Source organism: Rhagoletis zephyria, unplaced genomic scaffold (genome assembly GCF_001687245.7).
Source record: "Rhagoletis zephyria isolate East Lansing unplaced genomic scaffold, Rhagoletis_zephyria_1.1 Rzeph_scaffold_00353, whole genome shotgun sequence".
Taxonomy (NCBI): Eukaryota; Metazoa; Arthropoda; class Insecta; order Diptera; family Tephritidae; genus Rhagoletis; species Rhagoletis zephyria.
This window is the reverse complement of record NW_016157437.1, coordinates 191,738-214,612: the sequence shown is the minus strand read 5'-3', so window position 1 is coordinate 214,612 and position 22,875 is coordinate 191,738. Positions and strand designations below refer to the sequence as shown.

Sequence of the window (22,875 nt, the reverse complement as noted above, 5' to 3'; positions counted from 1 at the left end):
CGCATGGATACATCCATACATACATAAGTGATCCATATGCATACTCACGTTTACGTTCCTGGAATAGAATTGCTTTGTTGTATGTAAAAATGAACACATAACAAAAGCGATACCCATTTACAGTAAGAGAAAAATATATGATGATTTCAAACAGCCTATTTGACATTTCTAAGTTAACAAAACGAAATTTTTTAGCATAAAAATAGCCTTAATTACAAGCTTTTATTAAGTTTCACCGTGTGTGTGTGTGTAACCGATTCTTGCAATACATTTTTATATTTAAAATGTAGTCTTGATCTTGTTTCACTAGAATTAAAAAAAACCGATCTATCTACGTACTGAAAATGCTTCCAAAAACTCAGATTAAAAAGGTCGTTGAAAATTCGTTGAATTCTTCGTTGAGTTCTGTATAAAGTTTGAAAGTTTGACTTGTATGGTTTTGATTAAAGCATGCACCATTTTCTTTATAAAAAAAAATAACAAAAAAATTTTAACTTGAAAAACATTGCAAATAATAAACGAAAAACACCATGCACTCACTTTTGATTGCCAGTGTACATACATACATACATATGTATTTAAAAGTACATAAACAAAACACTGCTTGGAGCCAAGTAATAAAACCATATTTTAGTTTCAAACAAAGTTGTGATTTTGTTTTTTCTCAGTGTACTTATTATCAACAACATCATTTATCAAGGCTGCTATCTTTTTAAGCCTTAACTATAAGACTATGAGCAAACATTATTTAATGTGCAATAAATTCCTATTTATATATGTATGGACGTACATATGTATGTATGTATGCACGAGTATACACATACATATTAGCGTGGGCCGAAAATCCGCTTTTTACAAGCTTTTATTTAGAATTTTGATTGGTAATAGCAAAAATATGGTTCATTATGCTCTAAAAAAATCTGTGCGCAAAATTAAAATTTTTGGTCAATATCTTAGGCTCGCCCAAGTCCATCAAAGTTCAAGTGGTAAAAAAAAAATTCTTAGCTTATTTCGATTCTCTACAAAAATGGTCCATATACCAAATTAGGTAGGACTAATACTTTCGAGATAATTGCAGTTTTAGTTAAAAAAAAAGTGTTAATTAATTTATTTATTAATTTTTTTGTTTACCAATTGAACTTTGGAAGGCGTTAAGAGTGTTCGCTATGCAAAGAACTTGCACAAGCTGGTAAAAGCGAAAACTTTTACTGTATATTTTAGTTGCGTTCGCCAAATGCATTCGCTTCGCAAGTGATAATACCACCCTAATTTTTCGACGAGATTATTTTTCAATTACAGCAATTACAGAATTAAGTAATCACACGTGAAATCGTGTTTTGTTGATATATATAGTTTAACGTTCCAAAAAATTCATTTATTTTGGGCCACCTATTTTAGTTCGCTTTGCTTTTATTAAAGCGACACTAAAATAATGTTTCAGGAAAAAAGAGAAGGACAAAGTCATCGAAATGACTCAAATTTTAAATTTAAGAAAGACTATCCCTCAATTTTAGTTTTGAATCGTCTGCAACTCATAAAAATCTCATCTCATTTTTTTATCTTAAAAAAAGTGTAATGCAAAACACCTCCTAAAATTAACAATAAAATGACTAATATTTAAAATAGCTCGAATTTTCCAAACAAAAAAGAGTATCTGGCTTTATTATCACATATCTAGTATGTATGTACATATACACCACCCATGTTTGCGTTTTTTTTTAATTTTATTATACTTAAGTTTATGCCTGCATATCTGCTTTCAACACCGTCACATGATAACACACCAGCTATCCAGATAAAAGGTGCGCACCCAAATTAGTATTAGGAATGCAAATGCGCCTGAAAATTGGAAATAATTATGACCAGGGTGATTCGCCTAAACCTTTGTGATGTTCCGAGTAAATAGCGAGGCCTAATGCTTTGATATGGGACAATTAGGCGGCTAATATCAAAAGACATGCATAGTATCAGATTTAAAGAATAATGAATACATACTGGCATGCATATAGTACACAAAGAACTAATCAGAAATGACTAGACATTTATTGCAGGCGCGACTTTGATGAAGTAGGTACCTACACATATCTGAAAATTTTTGTTTGATATCACCGATGTTGATAATGTATAATTAAGGTGTGATTTAAACAAATTTGTGATACAAAATGGCACAAAGAAACCTATGAAGCGAAAAATATAAAAAATTTCCACAGACTAATTAACTCGTTTTTAGCTAGTTTTATATACATGGATGGATGTACCACATATTTATACCATGCTCAATGTTTTATTTTGAATAGAATTTATAATAACTCGAAAAATTTTCCAAGAATTGGCCATCAAAATTTTAAACCTTATAATCGGAATTTCTAAAAAAAAATATCGGGAATATAGTTTTATAGCCCATTCAATTTTGGTATAATATTGTGAAAGTTTTTTTGCTAATGATTTTACGCATATTCTTCCATACAAAGTATGTACACTAGGCGACAATTGAAAGTGTACACCTTGTTCTAATATAATATTCCGAATTATTTTCATGATAAATTTTTTGCAATAATTATTTGTGAATATACAGTTCATTATATAATATAAATCTTATCAATCAAAGTTTTACATTTTATATAGAGTTCACTAAAATTAAAAAAATGTTCATCCAAATTTTAAATTTTTTATTCATAATTTCTAAAAAATTTTCGAGTATGCAGTTCTGTTACAAAAAAAAAAATCCAAGTTACCGATGAGGAAAATCGATGGATAAATACGAAATAATGAGTGGTCAAATGAAAATGCGGAAAGACTTTTTGTATGAAATATGAGCAGAAAAGCGTGTAACTTAGGTGTACGCGGCGTATTAGTAACATTCTTTCGTGCTAAATTTTCATAGAAATAATCTTGCGCATTTTTGTATTTGGCCACTCATTATTTCGTATTTATCCATCGATTTTCTGCATCAGTAACTTGATTTTTTTTTTGTAACAGAACAGGCTTTAGTACAAATGCAAAAGTTTGGCACAGAACCTACTATTTTTTAAATTTTTCTTCTGTTAAAGTTTGATTTTTTTCATATTTTCATTAAAAATTAAAAAAAAAAAGCTGGAATGATTAATTCATTTGTCAGAAACTATAAGCCCTATCGGAACGTGATGTATATACGGTTTATGGAGAATTTCATTGGCTTTCATTTGCTGTATTTTATATTAAGATTTTTAAATTGGTTCGTAAGATATACGTGATTAAAAGGAACCAATTTTTGCTTTGAGCTGAATAACGGTAAATTGAAAATATCTCGAAAAAGTATCCATAGAAAAAAAAATAACTCGATTTTCGGAAACACCGAGCACTTCTACATATGTAGGTATTGGAAAGTGGCATCCACAGAGCATTTTTGCTGTAAGCCAGTGAAATTAATGCAAAAAAATTTTCATGAAAATATTACACTTTCAATTGTCGCCTAGTGTATATATGTTAGAATTTTTTTATATTGAAGAAAATAAGCAATAACGATAATAATTTGAGCTAATTTGAACTTGCACTATATTATACTAAAATTTAATGGGCTATACAACTGGGAGGTTCCATGCTTTATCTATATTATGAGTTATTATTAAGCAGTATTGGTCTTGTCCCAAAAAGGTAAAAGTTGTTATATTTAATTACAGAAGTTGAAGTTTCGGGTTTGTTACATAATGTTAGAACTTCATTGTCAATGTTTACCACAATTGCATTTTCGTTTCCACATAGTTAGATAAGAATAATTCAACAGTCAAGCATGTCCCACCAGTGACAGCTACGGTTGGTTTTTTGGAAAAAATAAATACTTTGAGTTTTATACGCAAATGAACTTAAAAATGTGTCCGCGAGACACTTGTGGGCTTTTAAGGGTTAAAAGATTTCGCGTTATTTTGGCATTACTGGATTTTCGGTACTTCCTTTGGACTTGGCTATTTTCTTTTTATTGAATATAAACGGGGAAAAAATAAAACAAGTACCTTTATCCTTTTCGAAACGATGCATTTTTAATTTCTCTATCCTCCGGTATCAAAATATGATTTTTTATAAACAGTGGACATAACAACTTTTCACTCTAAGATAGCGATTTGTGTTTCTTTTTTACATTAGACATTTTTTATTAATAATTTTTACAAAAAAACAGGTTTGAGCTGTAATATCTATTTGATCGTTTAATATTTTAATTTTTCCTTATTAAGCACAATGTCTGAAACTCCCGACATCGTTGAAACATTTTGAGGCAACATGTGTGAAAATATATAAAAGTACATACTATATACATTCATACATACAAATAAGCACATATATTTTATGGTTGCGTATTGTTACAGGCCACAGCCAAAGCTTAACATTTAAGATTAAATTAATTATCGTTTTGTTGTTGTTGTTGTTGTTTATTTCTATGCTCTACTGCATTGCAATAAGTGCAACGCAGTAATTGAACAGCAGTGACCATGAATAGAGCGTTAAAGGCATATCACATAGCCAAAGTGACATCATACGTTTTCTGCGAATGTACTCATTTGGTTGAAAAATGTTTTTAATACTTGGACATGTAATTAAATGCAGCAAACCAGGCTGTTAATAATACTTTACTGACCCTTTTTCTCATCATCATCAACAGCAGCAGCGGCGTTTACAGCTTTACTTTCAGGATTCAGTTTATACATGGCGTGATTGAGTACCGTTGCGAAGCTAAGCCAAGCGACGTATGGAATGAACAAAAGCCCAGCTACTTTATTCACTCTAAAGAAGAGAATGCCGCAAGCTGTAGATGTTGCAGTCAGCGCAATAATATCGATGAGACCCTTAAAAATGTTGTACGTTATTAATATTAATTAAAAAATATATTTTTATAAAATAGAATAAAGAGCGATTTACAGTAAACATCAACAGAAGCTGTGCTTCCAATAAAGATTTGACAACGCAGATATTTTACTTTGAATTGCACCCTTAAAACCACATCGTGGTGAAGTACACGAACGAACAAGGATTACAAATAATTTAAATTTAAATTTACGCCTATTTTTAGTCTTATTTACGACCCTCGACACAAGCGATTTATGTCTAATCTAGGGACCGCAAGGACCTTGGCCTACACTCTTATAAGATCAAGTTAACCCAAGAACAACTAAAGCCACTTGATGACATCATGCAATGTGTGTTATTTAAGAAAAGTTTGTCAAATCGTTATTGTATAATCCTTAGGGCCAATTTCACAGTGCGTAGTTAACTGTCGATTCGGAGTTAACTACGCATTGTGAAATTGGCCCTTATAGTATGTACATATAGCTCATTTACTAAAATACTGTCGCGACTTAAAAATACCATGACTGAGCTAATAATGGTGAAGAATGAAGCGTATATTTTGTGTAAAAATTGCATTCCGAAATCTTGTGCAGTTTTCGCCTGTGAATGTCGATTGAAAAAAGTTTAAACACGTCTCGGATCTTTTACTTGTGACGACGGTCTTTTAGCAATGAGCAATATGTTCGTTATCAATGCAAAAGGCTCAAAGTGACATTTTTTGGAAATAATTTGCATAATTTGCACTCAGATAACACTTCATAAAAAGAATTTAAGGCCACTATTAGACTTCAAACTTGCCAATGGGGATATTTTGCATTAGTGACGACGATATGCACTTACGAATATACACATTTGTGTAGATTCATATACATACATACATATGAATATAAAAAAATCACAGCTATTCAATGTTTAGTGTACCTCTGACATTTTACGAAATGCTTTGTTGCATAACTTACTCCTTTTATATTACGCAGTCCAAAGAAAATTGGTGTCCACGCCCAATTGAGTGCTAACTGCGTACCGTACGCAATGAGGGGCAATTGGGCCTCGCCGCTGAAACCACCGCCATCACGCCACACCAAGTAAGAGGCATAGCCCATGCCGGAGTACAGCGAAGTCCATACTGGACCAAAAATCCAATTTGGCGGACGGTATGATGGAAAATTTAGGTTTTTATACCATGTCTGTATGTTTTTGCGTGTTATAATGCCGTTCACGAAGCCACCTACATTTGGCAAAATGACAGCGCCAATAATTTTAAGCGCATCACTCATTTTTCTAAAAGTCTAAATTGCCCTCTTTCTGGTAATATGTAGATGTACTTTTTGTCGCGTGCCACTACAGCTGCTTCTCACTGCGAATTACCGAAATGAACTGAACTATCAGCTGTCAGTTACTTTACTCGGTAGGTTGCCTGCCTTGTGGTACCCCTATCACTACCGCGAATCTATTAACCATTTGTTGGTGGTGAGCTTTGCGCTCATTCTGAACTTAGTAGTTGGTAAACATTTACATTTTTATGTATGCATGTACATATGTATGTATATATGTATGTTGTTGATATATGCACATGGAGCTAATGGGTACATGTAGAAATACTATGTATGTATGTGCGGAGCGCCATATTTTTCTATCATCTATTGCCTCTTCCATTAGCATTGCTAGCATTGTGCCGGCCGATACTTTTATTTTTATCGCTACTTATATTTGCTACGCCAAAAAAATAAACATTTATGTGCATACTATGTAGCTGTTATTTTTGATTTCGAGTGAGTAAAAAGTGGCTAAGTCCACTTTTTATTCAAAATTAAAAATGCGCCGTTTCCAAAAAAAAAAAATATAGCACTAGCTGGTTCTATGCTGAGATATTTAGCGTGCGGGCTCTTATTTTCTCACCTAATAGTCGGAGAATAACAACATTTGTTTTAACGGTAACGCCGAATTCCCACTAGGCATTTAAATTACAAAAAATGTCATGTAGAAACAGACAAAATTACTATTTTTATGAACGTAATGGCAGGCGTATTTTTTAATGCACAATATTGTCATTATACGAGTTCCTTCACTGATACTCAGTAAATATTTTTTTTTTATTGCGGCCGCTGTGGAGGAAAAGCTCGGCCAAACACTTAGCAAAAGTGTAGCGGCCAAAATATTATTAGTATTATTAATCATAACGATCCAATTGGTTTCAGTGATAAATTTTTATTTTTGTAATTTCGAATTTAAATTACCCAAGCATATAAATACTTGAGTACGTATGCGCATAAATACATATATTATACAAACATAAATTACCGATTAATTACACTTGACAATTCTCCAAACTGACATCACCTAGGTAATTTTTTACGCCCAATTCTTAATTGCATTGCCTATCAACTGAAACATTTTTTGGTGTTTTTTTTTTCAAACTCTGACTTTAAAACGCGGTTAGTAATTAAAAATAAATTACATATGCATCATTCGGTTTATATGTAATTTGCATGTAAGTAGATGTTTTAGGTTAGTAAAATCATTTTCGAAGAATGTTTAAGAATGAGGAGGTTGAGGGGAAAATGTAATAAACAAACAAGAATGAACAAAGTGCAAATGCAATAGCAAGTAGTATCATAAGTTAAGGAATTAGAAAATTTATTATGCTTGAATCAGTGATGGGCACAATTTTTCGAAATACTAACTGCTAAATTAAACAAATATTTGAGATTTTGTTCTTTAAAAATACTAAATACATAAGTATGTGTGTTCATATGTAGTTAGTCACTTATGGTGTAATGAGTATTTAAGTATTTCGGATGTCGATAATTACGAAGGATTATATAAAATGTAATGTAATATTATTCATAAAAAAAATAAAATAAATTTAAAAACCTTTCTATGTACTCTCAAACAAATATTTGATTTATAAAGTATTTAAGGCTTTTTTTATCTTGCTAAATTCGGGTAAGTATTAAGGTTTAGCACAGAGTGTGGAAATGTCGCTAAAAAAAAATTTTAAAGTTTCGAAAAACCAGGGAAATCAAGAAGCATTTAAATTTATTATCAAAATCTAAAAAAAAATAAAAGTATCAATTATTGACAATTTTCGCTCCTTTACTGAATCGAGTAGCACAAGTATTTAGACATCTATAAAATACTTTAGTATTTAGAATCCTTCAAATACTTAGGTGTTTTGTATTTAGCATTTTCATTTGCCCAACCCCTAGTTAGTTTAGTTTTTTTTTTTTTTACTTTCTAGTGTTTTCTTTTGGCATTTAGGCATTTCTATATACTACACAAGTGTTGAGTATTTAGTATCCAAACAGGTACTCTATATAAAAATATTTTTAAAATGCCCATCACTGGTTTGTATCATTAGTATGTTTGCTTGTATGTACGTAAGTTAAACTGAAAAAGCTGAGGAAAGCTAATCTAAGTTGATGGAGGAGATTGATTAGAATTAGCAGTGTTTTCAGTTGCTGGAACTGCAGGTGGCGACAATATGGCTACTGTTGCGGCTCCTGGCTGTGCTGCTTCTGCTGATGAAGCAATAGTCGTGTCCTGCAGAAAAGCCTCTTGTTGCTTTACTCCAGCGTTCGCCTTAGTTTTGCTTATAGCCGGTGACGTGTTGCCCTTCTTAGACCCTCCGGATACTATCGAAGCATTACCACCACCTGGGCGCACAGCTTTACCAGCAACACCTTGTTGTTGCTTCAATTTTGCTGCTGCATCTACTTGATTTTGCGGCGAGTTTGTCTTTTTTGTTGTTCCTTCGATCTTTGTGTTCGGAGCTGTTGATTTCTGTGCCTGTACACCTTTTTTCGGTGATATTTTCGTGGGCGTGGTGGGTGTGGTGGGGGTAGTGGGGGCACTGGGAGTCGAAGCTGCGGATTTGCTAGACATTGGTTTTGTATTTCCTTTTGATGAATGTTGCTGTTGTGGTGGTTGCGGTTTTGTTGTCAGTTTTAGTTTAGCATCAGCTGGCGTAGACGCCTTCGGTGCTTCCTTAACCGGTGATGCCTTGGCCTGCTGTTTCGCTATTTCCTGTGGAGATTTAGTTTGTTTTGGGGGAGATACTTTTTGTTTGGGACTTCCTGCTATGGGCGTGGTAACTTTTTTATTTTCCGAGGTTATCAAAGCTTCTGGTGTTAGTAATTTTACTTCACTTGCTTGCGATTGGACGATCGATTTCGAGTTGTCTTTGGAAGCCGTCAAATCTGTTTTAGCATCCTTAACAACATCTGTATTCAATAACTCTGCAGGCGGAATATTTTTCATGTCATCAGGCAATGGTGATTTTTGGAGTACTGTAATTTTGTTGGGTGATATTTGAAAAGGTTCCTCCTGTACTACTTCGGCCATAGATAGCTGTTTGCTGAGTGGATCTGCTCGTAAAGGCGAGTATGCTTCTGTTTTTTCTTCAGCACTTAGCGCATCTTTGATGAGCATTGACGTTCCAGGTTGTGATTCTACAATTTCAACCAAAGTAGACTGTGTATCTAATTGTTCTTCAAGCGTTTTTTGTAGTGTTGGCGGAAATGGTTCTTCTGTTAGTTCCTTCGCAGGAACACTTTTATCATTATTTTCTTTTACCACTTCTCGAGCTGCGCCGGCATTCGATGAACTTGTCGGTAGTTCACTGCTCAAAAGTGTTGCCGATTTTTCTTTGATAGGTAGCTTCTCCACTGCATCAGTAAGACTAGCAACAATTGTAGGTTTAATTTCCTCTTGAAGTTTCTCAACGGGTTCTACAGCCTGGGTTACAGTCGTATTAAGAGTTGTAGGCGGGAATTGCGCAGTAGAATTGCTTGCCTGTCCCGCTGCACATTCTTTCGCTGGTATTAATTCCAGCTTAACTTTGGAGGCTGAATCCTCCTCATTGACTTCTTTTATACCTTCAACTGCAAGTTCTTTTGTTATTTCATTTACTATTCCTAACAATTTTTCTGTAGATTCTAATGATTGTAGAGCAACAGTTTTAATGGATACATCTACAATAGGAGTTTCACTTTCCGTTGGTTTTTCAGGGGCCACGGCTGCAAGATTATCTTTATTTTTACTCGCATCGGATTGGCGCTCGGACTTCTGTTCCTTTGGTATATCTTGCTTTTTTTCTTTTGGCGCTGTTCGCGTCTGTTGTTTTGGTTCGTTGTCCTTAGCTGCGGCCACCGGCTTTGATGCCGCAGATTTCTTCTCTTGTTGTGCGCCTTTCACCAGAGTCTCAGTCTTCCTTTGAATGACTGTAGTTTCAGTACTCGCTTCTTTTGGTCCTTTCTTCTGCTCCATCGATTCTTCATCGGACGCTTTCTCTTGTTGCTTGGCAGCCGGTGGCTTTGAAACTTGTTGTTGCTTTTCAGTTTCGCCCTGTTCACGCTGTTCGTTGTCACTTTTGGCTTGAAGATCTTGATTTTGCTCTTTCTTCTGTCCTGATTTATTTTTTTGTTTTATTTGCTGGTTATTCTTTTGCTGCTGCTGGGTCGGTTTAGGACCTGGTGTTTGTGTCTTTTGAGTGTCCTGTTTATTTGATAGTTTCTTCTGCTCGCCAACTTGTCCTTGCACAGCTGGTTTTGTTTGTTGGCCTTGTGGCTGTTGCAATTTGTTTTGGTTTTCTTTTATATCCACATTTTCCTGTGGATTAGATGCTTGCTTTTGCTCAGATTGTTGCTGCTGCTTTTCTTTCTTCTGCTGCTTTTCGGAAGTTTGCTCCGTTTTCAGCTGCTTTTGCTGGAGTGGCTTTTGTTGCTCCTTTGGGATTTTCTCAGATTCAACATCAACTTCAACGTTTTTCTGAACTGTTTTGGGTCCTTCTTTTATTATTTTAAGGGTCTCACTCCCCACTTGTTTTGAAATATTGGTGTTCACGGCAGATTCTTCAGATTTTTTATTGTCTTTTAAATTCTTTTGGGGTTTCGGTTCATTTTTAGCCTTTTGTTTTGAGGACTCGTGCTTTTGTTGATTTTCATTTTTCTTTTGAGGCTCACTTAACTTTTTTGCATCCTTTGCAGGCTTCTCTTTTTCAGTTTTATTAATATTTTCCTGGTTCGAAATTATCTGCTGTTTTCGGCATTCCGCTTCGTCGTTTGCTGACTTTAACTCTAGATTATTTTGTTCAGACTCTTCATTTAATTTTATATTTAAATTTAAATTTTGCAATGATTTTAGTTCGTTTACTTTCGTTGCGGTATTTATTGCTTGCGTGTTGCTTCCTTCCTCCGAAAATGTTGGCAATACTTTAGCCGTTTCTTCCTTGATTTCGGTGTTATTTTTCTCTTTATCAGATTCACTTGCCGGTTGCTCACTGTTTGTTGTTGTTGTTGTTGTTGCTACTGCTGTCGTTTTTGCAGCCTCCAATTTGGCAACCTCATCGAAATCGCTCACCAACATCGGCACATCGTCTTCCTCTTCAACACTATAGAGCATATTTGTGCCAACACTCGCATCCCCACCGCCTGCCGTACCACCACTTGCTTTCTTCGTACCCGCCATTGAATTAGCGAACATGCGCAGCTGCACTACGGTCTCTTGACCCAACTGTGGCAAAATCTCTGGAAGCATTTCCACAATTTTCTTTGTCTCTCCATGGCCGGTAACAGCAAAAGTATTCGCAGAAAGAGATGCCTGCGCCTTTGGATTATTGAAATGTATTACGGTTAGATCGTCTTTGATTATGTTCACTTCCTCAATTCCCGGTATAGTGCTAACGGACAGTTTCTTTAGAGAACTCTGCAACTTTTTATCATCCGTTGTAGCTGTCTGATGCATAACCTTTTTTTTACGACGTGCCGTCCCCTTGCCGCCTATGCGCACCTGCGTTTGCAGGCGCTTTAATTTCTCAACATTCATATTCCAACGCTTAAAATTACACCTTGGTCAACTAAGTTCCTGTGGTATTTCGAAGTTAACTGAAAATCATAAAACGTTTTTAGGAATTACATAAAAACTGAAAATAGTTCAATGGTTCTTACCAAAAATGTTTCCCTGCCACTGAAGAACTTGCGGCTGCAACGATGTCTGTGCTATCGACGACTATTTAGTAATACTCAAGGCCCAAGCATGCAAATGGTCGGATATTTTGACTTTCGCATACCGTCGCACACAATGCAACATGGCAGCCGAGCAATACAGCAACAGCAATAGTAACCGCATCAGAGTAGCAGGTATATTAATATCGCAAATTTCTTTGCGAATAGTGAAAAAAAGATATATATATAACACGAAAATGCCTCGCATCCAATGGCGCAAGCATACATATGTACATACATACATATGTACATACACTGGTAGGAAAAATAATAGAGACGAGACATTTTGACCAGTTTTGGCAATTTTTGTTTTGTCTATTTAATTTTTTTTTTCACCCTAACACTTTTTTCGAAACTGTGATTTTCACAGATTTCGGCAGGATCTATTAAAATATACCTTCACTAAAAATTTTCAAGTGTTAGTACCAAAATTTTTTGCTTGTACAAAAATTTGGATTATTCAATTATCTTGCACGAAAATTTCACTTTTTTTTCAGAAAAATCAACTTTCAAGTGCCTAAAAACTACCCTTGATTTTTTATATGTATATATTTTCTTCCATACAGATAAAAGAAATTTCGAATATATGTATGTACATGCCTAAGTATATACTTACATACATATGTACATATGTACTTTATCGTACTAAAATTTAATGCACTAAAAAACTACATACCTAAAAATTCTGAATAAAAAGCTTAAAATTTTGATGAAAATTTGTCGAATTTTTATCATTTTTTACAAAGTTTGAAATATGCATTTATATGGTATTTGTTACATAATGAGCTAGGCTTTTATAAAACAAAAAAAAATAATAAACATTAAATAAAGAACAAAATAGCCCAAACTGGTCAAAATGTCACGATTCTATTATTTTTTCCACCAGTATATATACATACGTATTTTCGCCCGTTTAAAAATAAAAATATACCGACAAGGAACGGAGAGCATCAGCGATTCTTAGGGACAGACACAGCATTGCATGTTGCGTTTCGTGAAGTCTACAGTCATGCCTTCAGTCGGCATGAGCAACCGGCCAAAGTGCATTACAACGAGGCATAGATAGGATGAAAATGTAAAATAAAATACATTCTAGAGGTGTTTATGGAGATATTTTCAATATGAGTGTAGAAGTGAAATTGGTGATAAACGTATTTCCAAATTTCTGCAGATAATATATGTACATATGTAGATAGATACTTACTTGCATATGTGTGTACGTACGTACATACAGATGTGGTCAGAGATTTAGCACCAAAATTCCAAATGATGTTTATGTATTTATTTTAATAATTTTCATTTCATTGTTTTTAGTGAAGGTAATAGTAAACAAGTAAAAAAGTCTTAAGTTCGGGCAGAGTCGAACATTAAATACCCGGCGCAAGTATTCAATATAGTTTTTGCACCTTTGCGAAAACTACCGCTACGTGGTAAGCAGTGGTGGTTTTACGTCTATTTCAAACATTTTCGATAGAACGTTCACCTTTGCGTTCTTGATGACTTTAACTTAGGAAATATTTCTTGGTCTAACCTAAGTAATCTTAGTAACTCCTTCGTGCTTACTCCAGTTAATGTTGTAAATGAATGTGAACTCTATGTAACTGATAGTCTTTTAAGTATTGGCTTATATCAAATTAATTGCTTTCGTAATAAGGTAAATCGTATTTCAGATCGAATCTTTTTAAGCGACAATGTGAACAATAAGTTGCCTCACTCCGATGTCTTCGCCAACTATCCATCATAGTCGGTCATTAATATGTTTGGAGTTATATGCATTCTTAACAGTTCCTCTTGGAAGTAGCCGGCCAATCCTCTATTATGACTTATTTGATTTTGAACACTTACATTCACTTTTGCTAAGTTATGATTGGGATCATATTTTTTCTAACAAAATCACTGAAAACGCGTTTAAAATTTTCAAATCATCGATTTAAGAGCTCTGCCTTAGTATAATTCCAGCCGTACATAGTCAAGTTACCCTCTCAAAAACAAGTTCCATTAAAAATTCAAGGTTACTGGGTTAACTTTTTACTTCGATCGATATCAATTTCATAACAAGCGATTTACTAACCTTCATAAGTTAATTTTCAAGCGGTATACCAGTAACTATGAAACCAATATTAAAAACAATACAAAAGGCTTTTGGAGGTACATCAAATCATTGAACTCTACTTAAACTATACCCTCTACAGCTTTGATATATTCGACTTCTGCCAACCAACACGGCTTTGTAATGCGACAGTCTCGAATCTTGCAGTCTTCACTGAGGATTGTCTCGCTGCTTTCCATGAGGGTTTCCAAGTCGATACCATATACACCGACTTTTCGAAAGCATTCGACAGAGTTTCACAAAAGGTCCTAACTTTCAAGTTGTCGTGTATATGTTTCCACCGAACATTTCTTAAGTGGATAGGCCGTATCAGTCCGGTCATATAAGCCGCGTAGAGAGAGTTCAAAAAACGTTTATCAATTTCGATCTCCGTTCGCTGAACTTCAGGGACCCTATACCCAGTGTTGCCAGGTCATTGAAGTGAGAAATCGTCAGTTAAGGTCTCAAAAATCGTCATTTGTATGCAAAAATTGTCGTCGTTTTAACCAGGAAGCTTTTTTGGTTTTTTACCGACTTAAAAAAGGAGAAGGTTATCAATTCGTTGGAATATTTTGTTTATGTATGTTACCGCATAACTTTGGACCAAGTCAACCAATTTCGATAATTTCTAGCAGAAAGGTAGTGCCTCAGAGGTGGTACCATACTAATTTAGTTTAGATCCGATCATTGGATCTTGAAGAAACTAATCCTACATTTTTATATGAGAATGGAAGTCGGTTGTGTTTTTTGTTTAAATATTACTTGTTTTTCATTTTATTATAGCTTCTAATTGCTACACGTAGAAAAAAAGTTTTACTTTTTTACGAACTTTTAAAATTCGCAGTGCTTTTAACAAAAATATTTTTAACTGCTATAAAATCACATTTTCATCTTAATTTTAACTTAACGATGTGCATTAAAACTGTTCATACTTACAAGTTTTGCTAAAGAACTTATCCATAATTCACTTCGCTCAATACAATATGTATCAGTAATCAACGTCACAACGCAAAAATTACGAATTTGACCGCCAAAAACTACACAAATAGTGATGAAACAAAGAATACTATTAGTGCTGCCACATGATATAATTTCGAAACGACAATTATGTATTAGCAGAAATGGTAAACACTCAATAGGTGTTTATACTGCAATTTTTAGTTGGCTGTGTAACCATCTTCAAAGTTGAGAACCAGCCAAATTTGCACATAAAGAAAAATCGTCATTGGGTCACAAAAATCGTCAAACCGTCATGGCTGTAAAAAATCTTCAAAATGACTACCAAATCGTCAACCTGGCAACACTGCCTATACCCTTATACGAGGCACGTTGCCAGCTTCTGCATCTAAAATCTCTACATAGTCGAAGTGCTTATCTTTGCGGTAACTTTCTCGTGAATGTTATGCTATGTTAATGTTTTTTTTCTCTTCAAGAACATGAATCAATCGGAATTAACTTTACAATTGCTGCAACTAGTAAACATTTAAGCTGTTTTGTTATAGTCAGTAAGGACTGTTATACATTTGACTGAATTTAATTAAATAAATAAATAAATAACTAAATATTTTAAACTAACAACCCTTTTTACTTTTTCATTAACATTAACCTTAAAATTAACATTAACACTGACATTAACCTTAACATTAAAGTTAATCTTAGCAATAACATTAACATTAACATTAGGCCTTTGGTTTTTTACTAGTTGTGTTTAGACTAATGGCGACCAACCGTACTTCTTTCGGAAGTACAGTACATACTTCTTGTTTAGCTCTTGTACATACTTCGTACTTCGCAGCACAGTCAAATGCATTTCTTTGGCATATTTTGTACTTCAGATCCTGTACTAGTTGGATCTTCTAGACGATCGTCACATGGCCTGGGCGATGGCATCGTACCTGCGCAGCTGCTCTGGAGGAGTCGTGCAACATGTTTATTGCAAGGAAAGGTCGGTGGATACCGCCCTGCACACATGGGTAAAGTCGTTAGGGGAAGCCTTCACTCATAAAGATCATGCAGTAGCGGCCTTCCTCGATATCAAGGGTGCCTTCAACAATGTTACTCCAGAGGCTATAGTCAATCCATTCATAATCTGGGGGTTAAAACCAACCTAATAAAACTTTTCTTCAGCAAACTTAGTAACAGAACTGACGCCGCGGTGGGGGAGCGCCAGCACTCAGCCCAGACTTAATTAGGGCACTCCGTAAGGTGGTGTTCTTTTTCACAAGACCGAACTGGTCTTGTTTAGCAGGACGTAAGAGATAACCGTTGTGGCCCTACCCTCGATTGGGGGTATTCGTCTGCGGCTCTCAGAGGGGGTCAAGTACTCTTAAGCTTGATTGCTATCGGTAAAAGGTGAGGTCTCTCGCCCACAGTAATTCATTAGCTCTATGAAACCAGATTTAAGCCTTCATGTTTCACGGAGCCCTTGTCTGGTGGAACTCACTAGAGGACGCTACGCTTGTAATACAACTGGAGCGTTTTCAGCGGATCGTCCTAATCGGAATTAGTGGAGCATTGGGAACCACACCTATACTGGCACTAAACGCCATGTTGAAAAACGAATTTTCGCAGCACGAAATCCTATTAGGCTCAGGGAAACCGTGTGGTAACACTCTGGAGTTCTGAAGAGCTGCGACTTCGCCCTGAACACATAGATTACAGCGCCTCTGAAATGGCTCCCAGAAGCTCCTTCTGTACCTATATTACCTCAAGTTTTGAACTCGAAACAATTCGGTTTTACCAAAAATAGGGGAACAAAAGATGCACTAAGTATTATTACGAATAAACTTATTTATGAAAACTTAGATAAAAGCGCTCCAATAGTTGTAACTTTTTTAGATTTAGCTAAAGCGTTTGACGCAGTTAACAACGAAATCCTACTAGATAAATTATATGTTTATGGAATAAGAGGCAAGGCCAATGACTTACTAAAAATTATCTTAATAACAGAAATCAACAGGTTAAAATTGGGCAGTACAGTAGTGATTTCAGTAATATAAACACTGGTGTTCCGCAAGGTACAATTTCAGGCCCTCTACTTTTTATAATATACATATGTATGTATGTCAATGATATGATTGAATGTTTGCCGGAAAACATAGTATCAAATGCGGATGACACCGCAATAGTTTCTATAGGCAAGAACTGGAAAGAAGTAGAGATTAAAATGAATACATATTTAGAAGAAGTATCGCTATGGCTTCCATTGGGCCATATGAATAAAAACTAAGCAATTGCTTTTTCTTAAAATTTCATACCTTTTACTTCAATTTTGTTTGAATAAATTGAGTGAAAGATCTGAAATTTTAAGAAAAAGCAATTGCTTATTTTTATTCATACGGCCCATTAAATAAATTAACACTGAATGTAAGCAAAACAGTGTACATCGCTTTTGGTAACTACTGCTATAGCGTTCCTAATGAACTTATTATAACATTAAATGGAATGGAATGGATTGTAATCTGAAAGGGAACGAGCATATCGGTCGCTGAGTGGAAGACCGACCTATCTCGGCAGCCAGTTCGAAAACGCCCTATATCAGCATATTTTCAATACATTTTGAAGTGAGATAGGGCGTTTTTGAACCAAATTTTGAGATAGGGCGTTTTTCAATTAAATTCTGAAATAGATATTTAATCTTTATTTTTCGTAAATTATCGATATTTATGCAAACTGATACATTAAAATTGATATATTTTGTGTTTTTTCCATAGCTACAGCATTTTGGCATGGGGAGATGCGTATAATAACAACGTATCTCACTTACAAAATATACAAATATACAAAATAGGCTACTAAAAATAGTCTTCAAAAATTATTTTCCGATCTATAAACCATTGAATCTGCTACAACTATTTGCGCTGACATTATTATAACAAATTAAGAAACATCTTTTTAAATTCTGATAGCAGAACTAGATGGAGAACAATAAAGCTTCCAAGAATACAGTAATAAAAATACTAGAATCAAACCAATAAAAATTTGTAACCAATTGCGTAAAGACCTAGATATAAGTAATAGAACCAATAGTAAAAAACTAAAAAAATTGGATTAGTGATAACATTTAGGTATCTACTTTAAACTAGTTTTATTTATACTAGTTACATTATATTACATTATACATACTGTTGCGTAACCAAAGTTCATGTTTTGGTTAATAGAAAAATGTTATATTTTAGTTTTGGTTTTAGATAATTTTGGTTACCAGACCGGTGAACAGGAAATCTATTTTCCTCAGCCGGATTACCTTATAAGAACTTATGTAATTATTTTGTAATGTAATGCACGATTACTCTGGATAAATAAATAACTAAATTCCACAAAAAAAAATCCAGACTCTTCCTGAATGTATGGCCATTTTTGTTTTTTAATTGAGCCTTATAATTAATTTAATATTTTTCTGATTTTCATACCTGAGGGCCCTTGCACGTACCTAGCTTTGACCATGCTTACACCTTTTTACTATCGCACTTAACCCTTTCACTACCATGGGGATCCTGCATCCCAAGGGAGATTTAAAAAATCGACAAAAATGCAATTCGCACTCTATTTGAATAAGATAATGTCCCATTGGTAGTTATAAGTATTTTCTTTTCATAATCAGCTATTTTGGGTTCGTGTAATTTTTTATAGCAATTAATTGGCATCATCCACTGTTGAATGTGCACATGTTTTTGAAAAGTGCATCGATTTGCGAGCGAAAATAAATGTTTCTAGACTTCAAAGTTATTTTGTGTAAAACTGTAAGTATTTTATCAAGTGAGTACGCAACAATATATAAAAATATATACAGTCAGTCAATAAAGTTTAGGTACAGCGAATTCTTTACAATACGGGCAACTATTTTTTAAATATTTTATTTTTCGCTAATTTTTTATAAAAATATGGTTAATTCTACAACAAAAACCCCAAAAAGAAAAGTTCCAAACCTTGTGCAAAATTAAAGAAAATTCTGCAAAATTTCATTCAAATATTTCACTTTTTATTTACGCTCTCTAAAAAAAATTTGAGTATGCAGTTTTTTAGCCCATTCAATTTTAGTGTAATAAAGTGCAAGTAGGAGGCAGCTAGGACTTACCATTGATTTTTGGGAAATTTTTTTGTTGAAGGTGTAGCACATTTTTTCCATATAAAAAAATTATCTTGATAGTAGCTGGTTGAATAAGGAAAATGAATTAGCAACAAGAGTTTACGGGATGTACATAGCTCAGTGGTTAACGCTTCTGACTTTGAACATCGAATTCGCAGGTTCGATCCCTGCTGAAGTCTAGAAAAAGAAGTCTGATGAGGAGATGTGGTGATCTCCGAAATAGTGCTATAACTTCTACCGCTTAGACTTTGTTGCTTTTTCAATTTTTCCTAATAAACAATCGTGGTACAAAGCTCAATAAAAATATTAAAAATAAAATGTTAACAAGCCACAATAACATTGACAAATACGAAATTTTTACTTTTAACACAACGCAGTAGCTTCAGCACAAGCGAAAAGTTGGCTTTTCTTTCGTTCGTCGAATTAATGTATTTTTTTTTTTTGTTAAGTGGTGATAAAATAATTTGGCTTGTCATTTCATTCTTATTAATAAATAACAGTTTTGTCAACATGGATAGTGAGGCGTCAGGAAAGTACTTTATTTTGCTTAATTTTGTTAATAATATAGTTGTTTGTAGAATGGTTATAATACATTTTTTTATAAAATGGCTTTTTTTATTAAAAAAGTATTGAAATTTTTATATTAGTTAGAGGTTTAGGAAAAGTTCTGGGTACAGCAAATTTCTCTTCAATATTTCGAAAATTTTCTAATGTAAAAATATCAAGAATCGTTTTCTTAAGTCGCATATTGGAACGAATCGGGAATCTAGAACGACAAATATCTTTACTTCATATGTGTTTGACTGGGTTCTCGAGGTCACTGATTACGAATATGACATTAAATTTTCAAAATTCAAATTCGCGGATTCAATATAGCGACTTTTTCTAAATTATAGATCGTTATGAAACTTGATATCCAGACATTCTCGGGCAGTTGGTTCAATATGGATAGTAAGGCGTCAATCAAGTACTTGTAATGTTTAACAAAATACAACTTTTTATTTAAAAAGTGTTGAAATTGGTATACTATTAGCTTGAGTTACAAATAAAGTTCCGCAAAGTATACCGAATTTTGAATTTTGAAAATTTAGTATAAAATTTCGAAAACAGTGACTTCTAAAATTACAAATTACATACCAATATATACTTTTTTTAAAGAAGTCGTCCATCATATTGAATCTGAAGTTTTGAATTTTGAAAATTTAATACCATGTTCGTTATCAGAGAATTCCTGCATACCAAGCTTCATTACAATCATAAAAATACGCCATTTCGAATTTTGAAAATTTGATATCAGTTTTGAAATCAATTGCGGCGAAAACCCAACACCAAGTTTCATAACAATCTATAAGTTTTTTAAGAAGTCGTCCACCATATTGGACCCGCCATTTTGAATTTTGAAAATTTAATTTAATATTCGAAATCAGTGATGACGAACGCCCATGGACACCAAGTTTCATAACGATCCTTAGCTTCTGTAAAAAGACGTCCGCCATTTTGAATTTTGGAAATTTAATTTAATATTCGAAATCAATGACGACAAAAAACCCTAAATACCAAATTCCATTGGAATCTGTCAAATACATATGGAGTAAACATTTTTGTCGTTCTATGTTATCGATTCGTCGTGCGACGATAGACGCAAAACATGTAATACGACGGAAAACTCAAACCACGTAATATTTCTGGTTTATGCATACGGCCCAGGGGCGAACGCAAAATTTTTTTTGGGGGAGGTTTTAAAATTTTTTTCTTTTTTTTTCATTTAATCAGTTCCACCAAATATGCGTTTCGGTGGTCCAATATGTCTAGATATATCAATTTTTATAAATAAATTCGAATGATTACATATGGGAGTTTCCACGAAATCAGACCCCATTGAGCTTAGAAATAAATTACATTGCTTCCAGTCCGAAGGCTGGTATTTGTGTTCACGCATGTCTACTTTATTGTTATTTACCAATTTTTTATATTTTGATATCGTGATGGAGGTGTAAACGCCTGCCAAAGTTCACAACACTATGATATTAAAAAACTTTAAAATCGTGATCATAGTCGCATAGTATTTTTTTTTCAAAGTTTTCGATTTTTGACGGATATTTAATTGAGCTACGTGAAATTTTACATATTTTTTCTCTATTTGGGAATGACTTTCAAGATTCTGCGAAGTAAGTATAAATCACAGTAATTAATTAAATTTAAGCAAAATTGGTGTCGCGCCCGTTACAAAAAAAAAGGATTTAGTTTTGTGGTAAAAGGATTAGTAACGTTGCATGAATAAATCTTTGCATACGTAACAAGTAACTGCTAGGGATTATATTGAGAAAAATTTCAAACAAATTTGTCAAACCGTTTTCTCTGTATTAATTTTTTAGTACGTGTCGCGCCCGTTACATTTTTAATAACTTTTTTGCTAATGTGTGATTATTGATTAGGAAATGGAGTTTGCCAATAGAATGCAAAAACATCGCTACAATTTGAAGAAAAATTATGGAAAATATAAAGAGCATTTACGTATGGAGCAAATACGGGACAGACAGAGAAGAGCAGCAAAGAAAGAGTCAATGGACGCTGAGGCACTAAAGAAATGGCGAGAACACAATCGGGAGCGTCAGAAGTTGTTGAGAGAGCGGAAAAGGAAGCTAGAAGAAAGTACAAGAAAAACTTGCGCTAATACTTCACCAATTGGTTCTTATAAGTCCAAAAAATCCCTCAAAAAAGCTGTCACCATAGTAAAACGCAGCCTTCCTAAAAGTCCTTCTAAGAGAATAGCGGTAATACAAGAGCTTGCTGGTGGAACTCTCTCATCTAATTCGAACTAAAAAGTGGTTCCGGATCTTCCAATGAAACCATTTGTAAAGTTCAAGAGTTCTTCCAAAGAGATGATATTAGCGTAGTAAGTCCTGGGAAAAAGGAGTTTGTATGCGTTAAAAATACATCAACTGGAATACGACAAAAGTTTCAGAAAGGTATTTATTGATGAGTATAAGCGAATGTTTCAATATGTTTGAAACTGAATATCCTGGTACACAGATTGGAAAGTCAAAATTTTTTGCCTTGCGACCAAGTTTTGTCCGTCCAATAAGAGAAACTCCACAAAATATGTGTGTATGCGTTTATCACGCAAATTTTTGTTTTTTTGTTCAAGCTATCAAGAATATCTTTCCGTCGTTTCCACCAAATCCTCTTAGCATCCTCGATAATATATGTTGCAATCTGTCGAGCGAACTCTGCTTGACAAATAGATGCAAAATGTGTTATAATTTATTAGATTTATTACCGATAAAATTTGATCACAAAGCGGAAATTTCCTGGAAGAGCTGGATAGAACGAGAAAACCGAATGCAACTTACTGCTCAAAATGGTACTTTAGAGGACTTTTTGGTTTTGTTTGATAACCAATTAAAAAAGTTCAAACCGCACTGGCTAGTTCAAACTACTCAAAGTAAACATTTCAGAGAAACGAAGGAAACATTATTGGCGAATGAAGCAGTTCTGCAAATTGTATTTGCAGAAAACTACGAAATAGTATATCAAGATGAAATACAAAATGCACACTGGAGGCACCGACAAGCAACCATTTTCACAGCTTGTGTATGGGTCAGAGTTAATAATGAAATAAAACCCTTTTCGTATGCAATATTAAGTGACGACCTTACACATAGTAAAACTTGCGTGTGGAAATTCCTCAGAAGCATTGTCAGCGATATCAAGGCTCGCGACAAAAATATTGGTGTTATTCACATATTCTCTGATGGATGTGCTGCCCAATTCAAAAATCGCTACAACCTTTACAATGTGTGCTCTGCAGTAGATGACTTCGGTGCCAAAATTACTTGGTCGTTTTTTGCCACAGTCATGGCAAAGGTGCCGTT

The 22,875-nt window shown here is 34.2% G+C and overlaps 2 protein-coding genes across 2 annotated transcripts; both read right to left on the bottom strand.

Annotated features, from left to right (window-relative positions):
- Positions 1-4,172: 4,172 nt before the first annotated feature.
- On the bottom strand, positions 4,173-6,335 carry Tspo (Translocator protein). Its single transcript, XM_017610935.1, has 3 exons — positions 5,778-6,335; positions 4,610-4,817; positions 4,173-4,516 (listed from the first exon to the last, which is right to left on the bottom strand). Exons 1-3 carry the CDS (start codon positions 6,093-6,095, stop codon positions 4,506-4,508), a joined length of 537 nt encoding a protein of 178 aa, XP_017466424.1. The 5' UTR covers positions 6,096-6,335; the 3' UTR covers positions 4,173-4,505.
- A 403-nt stretch (positions 6,336-6,738) lies between these two features.
- On the bottom strand, positions 6,739-12,375 carry LOC108359194 (uncharacterized nascent polypeptide-associated complex beta subunit). The gene is made up of 2 exons (XM_017610931.1): positions 11,766-12,375; positions 6,739-11,702 (listed from the first exon to the last, which is right to left on the bottom strand). Exon 2 carries the CDS (start codon positions 11,641-11,643, stop codon positions 8,233-8,235), a length of 3,411 nt encoding a protein of 1,136 aa, XP_017466420.1. The 5' UTR covers positions 11,644-11,702; positions 11,766-12,375; the 3' UTR covers positions 6,739-8,232.
- Between the last annotated feature and the right edge of the window lie 10,500 nt (positions 12,376-22,875).

Excerpts from the sequence above, each read along its gene's own strand:
- Tspo (XM_017610935.1), bottom strand. The coding sequence starts at position 6,095 with ATGAGTGATGCGCTTAAAATTATTGGCGCTGTCATTTTGCCAAATGTA. Across the intron at positions 4,818-5,777 it reads GACTGCGTAATATAAAAGGA|GGTCTCATCGATATTATTGC; the intron begins GTAAGTTATGCA and ends AACATTTTTAAG.
- LOC108359194 (XM_017610931.1), bottom strand. The coding sequence starts at position 11,643 with ATGAATGTTGAGAAATTAAAGCGCCTGCAAACGCAGGTGCGCATAGGC.